The sequence below is a fragment of the Callospermophilus lateralis genome, chromosome 16 (genome assembly GCF_048772815.1).
Source record: "Callospermophilus lateralis isolate mCalLat2 chromosome 16, mCalLat2.hap1, whole genome shotgun sequence".
NCBI lineage: Eukaryota > Metazoa > Chordata > Mammalia > Rodentia > Sciuridae > Callospermophilus > Callospermophilus lateralis.
This window is the reverse complement of record NC_135320.1, coordinates 71,302,268-71,314,671: the sequence shown is the minus strand read 5'-3', so window position 1 is coordinate 71,314,671 and position 12,404 is coordinate 71,302,268. Positions and strand designations below refer to the sequence as shown.

The window sequence follows — 12,404 nt, the reverse complement described above, 5'->3', positions numbered from 1 at the left end:
TTTTTTTTTAACTGTGGTAGAACATTTCGTTTCTGGAGTATGTAATAATATACCCGCAAACTTACCATGGATCACATGTAGTTGACTCTGACTCTCCTTCAGTCATGGAAATGAGACAAGATCTGCAGTTGTAACGCCTAAGGATGTCAGGAGAGACTAGAGGGTGGAGCCATGGGCAGTTAACAGCCATCATTCCCTTTATTCCTTATAGTAAACCTTCAAAGTGGAAGTGCTTATTTCAGGGCAAGCCCAGCTGGGGAGAACTTGAGGATTTAATAGAAATCATGGTACAGGGGAAGCAGGTAGACCTCTGGGGGCAAGGCAGCATCCAAGGAGGCCATGCTGGCCACCCGGGCCCAGGGTGTAGATACTGAGGGCTCTACCCCAGGCTTGCTATCTTGCTTTGTTGAGCTTCCCCAGCTCCTCCTGCCCTTGAACCTGCTGGAACCCTCACCCCGGGCCAGTGGCTGAGATTAAGGCAAAGCCCCAGCAGCTGGAGATGGACTCCAGTCCTGTGCCAGAGGAGCAGCCAGAGTGGAAGCCCTGAAGATTCAAAACTGACTCTAAATGCATGCTTCATAGAGACAAGATTGTGTCTTGGGCTCAGTGTTGCTGGGTTTCTACAGAACCAGTTAGAGCATCCAGTTCTGTATCTGGGCTGTTGGCGCCTTGGGCTCCTGTGGCCCCCTGAGAACCTGTCCCTCAATGAAGAGCTTTGTTTCTATGGAAACCTGCATCCGTGACCCAAATATCCAGGTTAAAAATTTTCTATTTTATCTGACTCAGCGTTTAGGTGAGTTGGAATATGTTAGATACAAATTAGGGTTTTCTTACACACATGGATTTTCTTCATCCCAATTGCCCATTCTTGTCAACAAGGACTATGGAGGGCCCTCTGTTCTGCAGTGAATGTATGGTTGGAAACTTCTATGTGTGGATCAACTAGGACCAAGACAGAATTCTTCTCCAGTGAATTGCTCATCTGTTGTTCTTCATTTCTTAACCCTTCAGGGCGAGCTCTGCTGAGACTCACGGACAAAAAGCTTGAGCGTATGGGGATAGCCCAGGAGAACCTCCGGCAGCACATCTTGCAACAGGTGCTCCAGCTGAAGGTGCGAGAAGAAGTCCGAAACCTGCAGTTACTCACACAAGGTACATCACTGCTTCCTACTGGATGGCTGGAAGGGGAGATGGAAGACAGAGAGTCTTTTCATAGTAACAGAGGGGAGCCAGGGAGAATTTGGTATTGTTTCTTTGCAGAATTTCCTTCATTTAAAATTAAAAGAAAAAAAAACTACATAGATTTAAAGACCCAATTCCCTCCCTCAAAACTTTTATTTTTCATAGCTCTCTAGAGGAAAAGATGCATGAATAAGTAATGGATAAGCAAACAGAACTATTAGAACTAACCTCAAGGTCTTCACATATAGCTATTATAGATTGCATACTGCACAACTCCAGACACCAGTCACATAGATCAGGGTTCAATTGTGTCCTCAACAGATGTACAGTGTGCACGCTGCACAACTATACCATGGAGCCCTAGATATCTTCATCTGACTGGTAATTCTGAGAAGCCTTTGGAATTTGAGTGATTTCATATTTAATGTGAATAGTGGTACAGGTGGGGGGTTTATTGTGTTTTGTTTTACTTTATTTTTTATTGGCCAGTTGGAGAAAAAATATTTTAATTGAATGTCCCTATGTAAATGAATTTATACACACACGTACTCTAGAGATCATGAGAACCCTACTTTAGTGTCTTGAAAATAGAATAATTTTAAAATATAAGCTGTAAAGAATTTATGACTAGACTATTAAGACCATATAATTCTTAATAGGGATCATTAATAACTTCAACATGTTTTAGAGTACTTAAAAGCCCTATGACTATAGAAGTGACAGAGGAAAAAAGCTAAAGTTACAAGAAAACCTTAAGTCACACTATGTGTAAATATGTATCTACTTAAGATGTGGTTGCTCTCATCCTACATTGACTCTAACCTTTTTTTCTTTTAATGCTCAATTGTGCATCATTTTAAATGAAAGGATTGATAAAATATGTGTTTTTGAGAGTCTTGAGTATTCTTCAATCTGCAGAATGTTGTAATTGCTTGCACACTTCTATTGGAGAAATCTGGGTCAGCCAAGTTTCTTGTTATTGCATTTAGATTAACCCAGTAATAGTCCATTTGCCTGGAGGAAATAATGTACTGCCTGAAAGACCACTGCTCCAGAAGGATAAATATAGACTGCGAGTGATATGGAAAAAGCATTGTTTATTTGATATGCGTTTTTTTGAATCTTGTCCCAAGAGGCTTCCAGTGGTGAAGTTATAGGTACTGACTGGTCCGCTGAGTGAATGAATTTTGAATGTGACATACTGATATACTTTTAAGTTTCTCTTAGGAAATAAATAAAGATTTATGACAAGAAAGTCCATCACAGTGCTATTTATAAGATGGAAAAAAATTAGAAACAACCTAGAATTTCAGCAGTATGGAAATAATCTAATGATTTTGCTCAAATTTATAGGAGACACATAATGCTGTCATTAAAACTATATCCTGGCAGAACACATGACATGGGAAACTACTCATGAAATGGGGGGTTGTGTATAAAATTTATTTATAATATGATAATATGAGCCCAGTTTTGCAGATAGAAATATATATGTATAGAAGTGTATATATATACATATACATATATATATGTATATATATATATTTTTTTTTTCCTAAATGTACATAAAGAAAAGAATGCAATTCAGTGTGCCAATATTTTAATCATGGTTCTCACTGGGTGGTAGGATTGCGCGTGATTTTTAATTGTTCTTTTTATGTTCTTCTATTTTCCAAATCTCCCACTGCAAATCCACATGATGGTTATAATAGGAAACACACTTTTTCTTAAGCTTTCGGCACAGCATATTTCTGTCCAGGTTCTAGTTAGTATCTGAGCTTCTGGGCTCTTTTGTTTCCCATGAATGAGACCCACACTCACTGCTCATCCACTGTGGCCTTGACACCTGGAATAGTTGTCACTCCTGTCCATCTGCACTGCACTCACTTTGCAAAATCCATTTCCACAGTCTTCATCACCCTGATGTGTACCATAAGATTTTCCCCAAGCCGATACTCAAGCTCAATATATGTTCTTGTCCTGCCTTTTCAATTCAATTGTCACTTTCTTTCCCTTTGAAAAGCTCCTCACTGGTGTTCTTGCCTCCCATTCACCTTAGAAGAGACCTCTGGTCTCTGGTCCTGGATAACCTGTCTGCACTCATCTTACCTTTCTTATTGCTTCTCCTTTACCTATAAATGCTCAAATTCATTTAAGGTAGGCATCCATTAGAAAATCCATTGCCTTATTAACGTGATAGTTTCTTTACAAGAGGAAAAAGGGAAATAAAATTGACAAGTTGTTTTAAAAACTGCTAATAGAAGTTCTAAAGACAGCCGGGAAGCCTTAAAATATTCAGTGTCTCGTTTTGCTAAAATAAGAATTGGAATTCCATTCCATTCAAGGAATCTGATTGGTTTAACATAGGTATCATATGGAGAGTCACCATACGGGTGATCCGTGATTCAGTAGGAATGTCTGATTCTTCATTTCCACACATATTAATCAGCAGAAACAATATGCTAAATAGGTACAAAGATTTCAGAACAACTGAATGCTGTTTAGTTTTTGGAAATCCCTGGGCCTCTCCTGTTTATAGAAATGGAATACATTTTCATGGCTCACATGGGGCTGTAACTCTGGCATAATGCAATTAATTTTTGTTGGTGTTGATTATCTGATTCATTCAGGCTGCTGAAATAAAATGCCACAAACTGAGTAGGTTGTAAACAAGAAGAACTTATTTTTGACATTTTTGGAGGCTGGGAAGTCCAGAATCGGGGTCCTGACAGATTCAGTGTCTGGGGAGGGCCTGCTTGAACACAGACCTCCCTTTCAGTGTATCCTTGAGTGGTAAAAGCAGAGAATATCTCTTTTGGAGCTGCCTTAAGAAGGGCACTAATTCCATTCATGAAGGCCCTACCCTCAGGTCCTAAAAGGCCCCACCACGACCTTGGGAATTAGGACTTCAGCCTGTGACTTTGGGAGATACATAACATCAGTCCAATACACTGGAATTTAACAGTTGTTTTTGTTGTTGTTGTTTTTGTTGTTGTTTGTTTTTTTAACCAACCAACATGTTTGATAAAAGTAGTCCACTTTTGAGTAAAGGGTTTTATTTTTAAAATGACTGAATTTCTTGTGAGTTCCCTTCTGCCTTTGAAGGTAGTTTCAAAACACAGGATCTTGGAGAGAACTTAAGTAGCCATCAACGGAGAACAGTTAATTAAATTATGGTGCCTCATTTAGGCACTGGAATCCTCTAAAGCCGTAAACACAAGAATGAAGCATACCAGTATGGAAGGACTTCTGGGATGTCCTGAGAAATGAAGAAGGCAGTGTGCAGAACAACATGTATAGCGTACTACCTCTGCCAAAGAGGAAGAAATGATAATGTAGAAATATCTGTATGGGCTCTGTTTGTGTAAGGAAATTCAGAACACTCCCCTAGAAATTAATAGAAACTGCACTATTCAAAAGAATAAAAGTTTTTCAAAATTAAAAAAAAGAAGAAGATGTGAATATTAACACCAGATAGGCCTGAATTTTCAATCCTGGCCCAATACTCACTGTTGTGTTACTTCAGGGAAACTACTTAATCACCCTGTGTTCCAGTTTCCTAATTTCTGAAATGGAGATCAATCAGTCTGCCCAACCAATAGGAGATAGTAAGAGAATCAAAGAAGCAAAATGTATAAATCATTCAGAGTAGGGTGATAGTAAAGAAGATACTTAGCTAACAGTAGAAATCAGATAATTAAATCAAACTCACAAATTCCAGCCAGTCTTATTTTTAGCATCTTTATTGAGATATATTCCTATAGCATATAATTTACCCATGTAAAGTGTACAATTCAGTGATTTTTAGTATATTCACAGAGATAACTATTGTTGTCATAAATTTTAAAGCATTTTCATCAGCCTGGGAAGAAGTCTCATGCCATCAGCAGTCATTCCTGATTTCCTTCCAGCATCCCTAGCCACCAGCTCCTGGAAAGAACTAATGTTCTTCTATTCTCCTGTTCTGAACATTTCCTTGGAATTAAGTCATCTAGCATAAGGTCTCTTACGATTAGCTTTTACCCGAGGTAATATTCTTAAGTTTCACCCATGATGTAAGCATATGTCAGTATTTAACTTCTTTCTATTTCATTGTATGACTATACCATATTTTATTTATCCATCTGCTAAAGGCTTTTAGATTATTTCTGAATTTTGACTATGATCACTAATTCTGCTTTATGTGCTGGTTTTGGTGTAAACACCTGTTTTCGTTTCTCTTGGGCCTATCCTAGGAATGGAACTTCTGGCTTATATGGCAACTCCAAACATAACAAAAGCCAGAAGAGTTTCACCACTTCCCATTTCTACCTGTAGTGTCTGAGTGTATCAGGTTCCCAGCTACTCGCCAGAGCTCCTTATTATCTTAAAGCCATGCTCCTATGTGTGAAGTGATGTCTCATTGTGGTTCTGATTTGCATTTTTCTGATGGCTTCTCATGCATCTATCAGTCATTTTTATATTTTCTTCAGGAAAAAAGATCACAAATCCTTTGCTCATTTTTAGAGGGATTATTTGTGTTTTTCTAAGTTTTGTCTTTGACCCACTGTTTCCTCGTGCATTAGTACCCATCTTATTTCTAAAATTTGGAGCTAATTATTCTATTGCTATTTCCAAAGAGTAATTCCACACTCAGAGTATGAAATCCCACCCCGCTAGAGACATTTAAAAGAGCCTGCCACAAATGTGAAAATCAATTCCAAAATAAAACAACTGAATGCACTCCACAGATTTTCTCTCACACTTTTAGCTGTAGAAACTAAACACACATACACACACACACACACACACACACACACACACAGTTGCATCTGTTTGTATGCAACCTCTGAATTAAATACTTGCATATGAAAGCTTATTCTGCATGTTTCTAGGAAAAATTATATAATAATTAAGCCTACCTCTCCCATGTTTGGTTGCTGGTATAAAAGTCTTCTTGAGCTTCTGATTCTGCACCAGTGTTTTCACACAGTTGGCTAGGAGCCCCAGGACTGCAGCCAAGATGCTCACAAATGGAGCGGAAGAGCTCCACCTAGCCACTGTGGGCTACCTGAGCACAGGGAACATGAATTCTCTACCCTCCTTTTTCTTGGTCTTGTCCTGCTGGATACTGACAGAAGACAAAAATTGTAAGGCATTTAAAAACTTCTGTGTAGCAGAAGCATAGTACATCCGCTCATAATCACTATCAATGAATCATGACAAAGGCTCCTGAAACAACTCACCGTGTGAAGCTGGAACTGTCCTTCAGCTGAAATCCTGGCCTCTCACACCTGGCTCTTATTCACAAGGTTGCCACAATTACTTGACATTTGCAAGTAACATAATCGATGTTTGGCCTTGCTTTCATGCTGTCCCTCTGGTGCCTGCAAGGTGATTTTCTCCTCTAATAGCCTTTGGTCCTCTGTGTCCTGTCCACAGAACAGCCAGGTGTCGATCTGATAGTCTTGCTTGATTGCACATCCCTGCTGGAAACTCAGCGGGGTCAGGATACCTCTAGTTGTCTCTTGGGAAACAGAGTATGAAGTTGGAAAATCATTATTACACTTTCCTTCTGCTTGATTCATGAGAAATTGGGGGAAAGGTGCTTTATATAACACACAGCAGTGGTGAACAATTATTTTAGGATCCTCCAAGTCATTTTATAATCAAGGATATGAAGGACATTCTTAACGTTTTAATAATAGACATATTTCTAGGAAGAAAAACTCCCTAGGGAAACTGAATGCTGTTTTTCATATATCTAGTATGTATTAACTATTCATTATCTACAAGCATGCATTAGCTGTCACATCAATTCCTGCCTTTTTTCTTACCATGACCGCTGCTATTTGTTAGCCCCAGCGCACATATAGGGAAAGGTGAGGACCAAGAACCTAAGTAATATATCTAAAATCAGACAAATGCTAAAAAGCCTGATACAGGTCCAACTCCCCAGTAAGTTTTTATCCATCATACTTCTCTGCCTCTGATCTTTCAAATGAGGTAAGAATGCTCATCTCAGAGTGCTGATTCAGTGAGATTTTATGTAGAAATCATATACCACAGTTCATGACATATGAACTATTCCAGATGTTGGAAAACATAGCTTTATAAAGGATCAGACAGTATCTTTGCAGTTTCTATATAGTGTCTGATGTACCTGCTGCACTGTGCTAAAGCAACCATAGAAAATACTTAAAAGAATTGAGTATAGCTATGTTCCAGTAAAACTTTATTTACAAAAATAATTACTGATACACATAAAAGGAAATTACCATTAGAATGAATAGGCTACGTATAGAATAGGAGAAAATGTTTTAAGTCATATATCTGGTAAGGGATTAATATCTACAACTCAGCAACAATAAAAATAATCAATTTATAAACAGGCAAACACTTGAACTGATAATTCTTCAATGAAGGTACACAGATGGCCATCCACCATCAGAAAAAAAATGTTCACCACTAATCATTAGATAAATGCAAAAGAAAACCACAATGAGATATCACTTCATACCTATTAGAACACTAGCAAAAGAAAAGATAGTAGAATGAATGAAACAGACATTATTACTTTATGTATGTATGTGACTGTATGACCAATGTGATTCTACAATATGAATACTCAGAAAAATAAGAAATTATATCCCATCTATGTATGATGTATCAAAATATATAAGTGCATTCTACTGTTATGTATAACTAATTAAAACAAATTTTAAAAATTTTTAAAAAAGAAAATAACAAATGTTGGCCAGAATATAGAGAAATTGAGCTGGGTATGGTAGTGCACACCTGTAATCTCAGATACTCAGGAGGCCAAAGACAGAGGAGTCACGAGTTCAAGGCCAACTGGGCAACATGGTGAGATTCTGTCTCAGAGTAAAATAAAAAGGGCTAGGGGTATATGTATCTCTGTGGTAAAACACTTGTCCAACCCATGCAAGGCCCTATGTTCTATCCCAGTATAGCAAAAATGAAAAGAATATAGAAAAATTGAACCCTTGTGCACTATTAGTAGGAATGTAAAATTGTGTAACTATTAAGGAAAACAATATGGAGTTTCCTCAGAAAATTTTAAAGAGAATCACCATATGATCCATTAGTCTTACTTTGTGGTATATATCCAGAAGAATTTAAAGCAAGATCCTGAAGAAATATTTGTACACCCATGTCTACTACAGCATTATTCACAATAACCAAGAATGGAAGCAACCCAAGTGTTTATCAATAAATGAATAAAGTAAGTATTATATATACAGTCAATGGAATAATATTCAGCACTTTAAAAGAAGGAAATCTGGTCAATGGTTGCCCCATGGATGAACCTGAAGGATATAATGCTAAATGAAATAATCCAGTCACAAAAGGACAAATAATGTATGATTCCACTGCTCATATGAAATGTCTAAAGTAGTCAGAATTATAGAGTGACAGCCAAGGACTGGAGGAAGGAAGAAGTGTTTACAAATATAGAGTTTCAGTTTTGCAAGGGGAAAAATGTTACAGAGATTTGTTGCACAATAGTTTCAGTATACTTATCAATACTGAACTGTAGCCTTAAAAATTGCTAAGATGCTAAATTTAATGTTCCATGGTTTTTACCACAATTAAAAAATTTACTAAGCCACAATTGATGGACCTATGCTTTATAAGGTTAAACTCTGAGCTTTTGACATTGTAATGAAAATTATTGTTTTTATTCTTGGTATTTTCCCTTTAAATTATAAGTTTTTCCCTCAATTCAAGGGGTGCTATAGTATGAACCCATTCCTGGGATGTCTCTTTCAGTGGCTTTCTTAGCTATAAATAATGAATAGTGTAAAAATTTCTCAGGTGTGAGATTTGGGTACATTCAATGAAAAGCAGTGTCCCAACTGAAAGATAAGGCAGATGATGATAGTAAACACTGCCATCTTCAACTGCCTTTATAATTAGTGCCTGCAAAATGTAAAAAGCAGAGCCTGATTGTTTACCAGGGCCAGTTTTGGCTCATTAAATGTTAGTGTTTCCCAGAGGACTTTTTCTACATTGTCCAAATATATGTGTCAAAATTTAGTTGGGAATTGTGGGACCAGATGGACTTTCCCATAGTTCCATCTTTTGGAATGACAAAAATTAGAAACACTGCATTCTAATCTAAGAAGACTTTTCAGAACTGTGTGCAGAATGGGTATTTTAGTCCAGTCACTTCCGCAGTGATACTTCAGCTACTGAAGTGGGCCATCTGAACTGAAATGGGCCATCTGGTCCACCACCTTGCTTCAAGGAGGGAGTCTTTGTAGAATAGAGCAATCAACTCTTGAGAAATTGTCTGATCATGTTTTGCAGATGGGAACACCAAGACTCGGAGGGGATTAGAAGATTCCCTCAGGTTACATAGCTAGTTGGTGGCATAACTCAAACTAAATCTCAGTTCTCTTAATTCCCACTCAAGTGTTTTTTTTCTCTCGTTATTTTTATTAGCGTATAATTTACATATAGAGAAATTCGTCATTTTTAGTGTATAGTTCTGCAAGCACTGGCAAATGCCCATGGTTGTATAACCACCATTATGCTCAAGATACGTAGATTCCATTGCTCAATAAAACATTCACTCAGTGTTCCTTTGCCGTCACCCCTCTTGGTCCCAACCAGTCTTCCCCCATCTCACCCGCGCAACTACTGATCCATTCTGTCCCTGGGGTTTTGCCTTTTGCAGAGTGGAATATAATTGAAATGATAGAGTCTGGCTCCTTTCCTTAAACAAGCACTGAGACTGAAGGACACTGGTGTGCAGTGCTGTTCATTTGTGTTCCATTGGATGCCTGACCACAGTTTGTTTATCCATTTTCCAGTTGAGGGACATTTGGGTCGTTTGCAGTTTTGTAGCACACAATAAAGCTACCATAAGCATTCACATAAAGGTTTTTGTATAAACATTGGTTTCCATTTGATTGGGGAAGTATGTAGAAGTGAAATTACTGATTTGTATCATAAATATGCTTTGCCTCATAAGAAACTGCCAGGTCAGTGTTCTTAACATAATAAAAGCAGAATAATGGGGTTGGAGATTGGCCATCCTACATTAAAAAAATGTTGGAAGGTTTTCTGAAAACTCACTGCATCTGTGTCGAAGTCCCACCAACTGCTTCCTGGAGCCACTACTATCTTAAGAACCCCCTAATTTCCTGAGAGTCACTTGTAAACCATCTGTAGTAAGATCAAGGCCAAACATGTACACTGTTAACTCACATATTCAATAAAAAATTTTCCCAGTTTTCTATGTACCAGGCAGGACTATATGGCTTTCCCCAGTTGTCAGTGAGGAATCCTTCCTTGTGTCTCTTGTCTTAGGAAGAAAATCTGTTAATTTGCCCTACACCAGTAACAGAAAATATGAGCATCAGATTCCCTTTTAGGCATATGATATCTGATGGCCTTGTTTTCTAGTATATATCAAATTACACTATCTCGATTTATAGCTCTTCAGTGTCTTTTACTTAGTTGTGGCACCGGTGTTCAAATATGATGTTCACGTAGGTTCCCAGCACACTCAACATCTCTGCTTTATGGTCAGATAACCCAGATGACCCCTGATCACCTGCTTTCATTTATGGGGTAATCATAGTGACTCTCCTGGTTCTCCTCTTCCCTTTCTAATGGCTGTTTTCCTCTACCACTCCCTGAATGTTTTTCTGTTCATACCGACTAGAGATGGGTGTCCTTCATTCTTCTCACTTAGTACTCTTCCAGAAACTCTCACCCACTCCATTAGTCATCCCCTAATTCATAGTGGCTCTCAAATTTACTTCTTAGACCTCCCTGAAGCTTCAGGTTTATTTTACTTTCCCTAGAAAATGTGAACCTCTGAGTATTCTTCTGACTTATCAAATTTAGAATTTCTCAGTATAATCCCATTGTCTTTTCCACCATGTTCCCTCTCTGTTCTTCCCCCTGCATTTCCTCTCAAGATTAATGTTTCCATCACGCCACCCCTGAAGCTGACGCAGAAGGCTCACAGTGGCCATCGGTTGCTCCATTTCCTCAGAACTCACGTGGAAATCAGTGAACAGACCCCAAGCTCTGCTTGTGACATGGGTTGCCAGCCTCTCCCTGGCTCCCACCTCCCTTGTTACCATGTGAATTTGTCCTTCCTTCCCTCCTAGTTATCATTTGATCTCTCATGTCTGCTCTGCCCCTTCAGTTATCCTTCAATTAACTTCCCACTTCTGTTGCCATAATTAATATCATAGATTTCTGGCAACATTACTTCTAACCTTAAAACATTCAGTGTCTTACAATTGCCTGCAGAATAAAATTTGTATGTCTTAGCAACCCCTGTTAAAGCCATTCCAGACATTTCATAGACGTGTTAATTTTGGGGTCACTGTAAAGTTAGGAGTGGGATCTGTTTCATAGGATTTGTATGGTTGTGGCATAATAAAACTCATGAAGAACCTCATCTTGAGGAAATGTCACCTCTTCTGACAAGTTTCACCTCATCTTTCAGGCAGAACCAATCATTTCCCCCTCTGCATTGCTGAGTACTTTGTTCATACAGTGACATGTTCATCACACCACGCCTATTTGCTCCTTGACCCATGCACTGTGGGCTCTATAGAAGGTTCTAGAGACAAAAAGAAGCACCTCATCTAGCATTGAGAATAAGGTGGTGGGTACCTTTATGGAGCTGTCTATATCTGTTGATGGCAGAGAACTAGAACTTAGCCTCCCCAGGGAATCGGTGGGATGAGAAAGACTCGCCAAAGGTATGACACATGATCTGGCTCTTGAAGGATAAGAGATTTGGCAGGTGCACAAAGGCTGGCTTGAGGCAGGAGGAGGAGCTTGCGTGGAGACATGGTGGTGAAGTGTCCCTGTCTCCCCAGTAGACCAGGGATAACCCCCATGCTGCTCTGATTTTTCTTTGTACGCCTAGCTCCTAGCACAGTGCTCTGCAGAAAGTGAATCCTTTGTGTGATTTGACTGATTTAAGTTTCATTGTCATACTTTTATCTGATTTTCTAACTCTATTTCATTTTCCAGTTAAGCTTCTCATTGCAGTGAATACAATATCAATCTTTGTATGGATTTGTAATAAGAAAGCAAAGAGTACTTACAAAGCCATTTTGGATCATCTTTCTCCACGAACAACGGTTAACCAGAAGTTCTTTTATTTTTTCTGTCTCAGAGTCTCCTTTACTTCCTTGTGATCTTTTTGTATTGAGTTGGCCAGTAAAGACAATGGCAAGAACTGA

At 38.6% G+C, this 12,404-nt stretch overlaps 1 protein-coding gene across 2 annotated transcripts in view; it reads left to right on the top strand.

The window, feature by feature from the left end:
• Samd12 (sterile alpha motif domain containing 12) overlaps positions 1–12,404 on the top strand; it is a 373,220-nt gene that overhangs the window by 205,433 nt on the left and 155,383 nt on the right. The window contains exons 4-5 of one of the 2 annotated variants that reach the window (XM_076835984.2): positions 1,012–1,152; positions 2,172–2,258. In XM_076835984.2, coding sequence (XP_076692099.1) covers positions 1,012–1,152; positions 2,172–2,176 — 146 coding nt within the window. In that variant the 3' untranslated portion in view covers positions 2,177–2,258. Of the gene's footprint in view, positions 1–1,011; positions 1,153–2,171; positions 2,259–12,404 lie in introns of those variants that run through there. The other variant, XM_076835983.2, reaches the window with a different exon arrangement.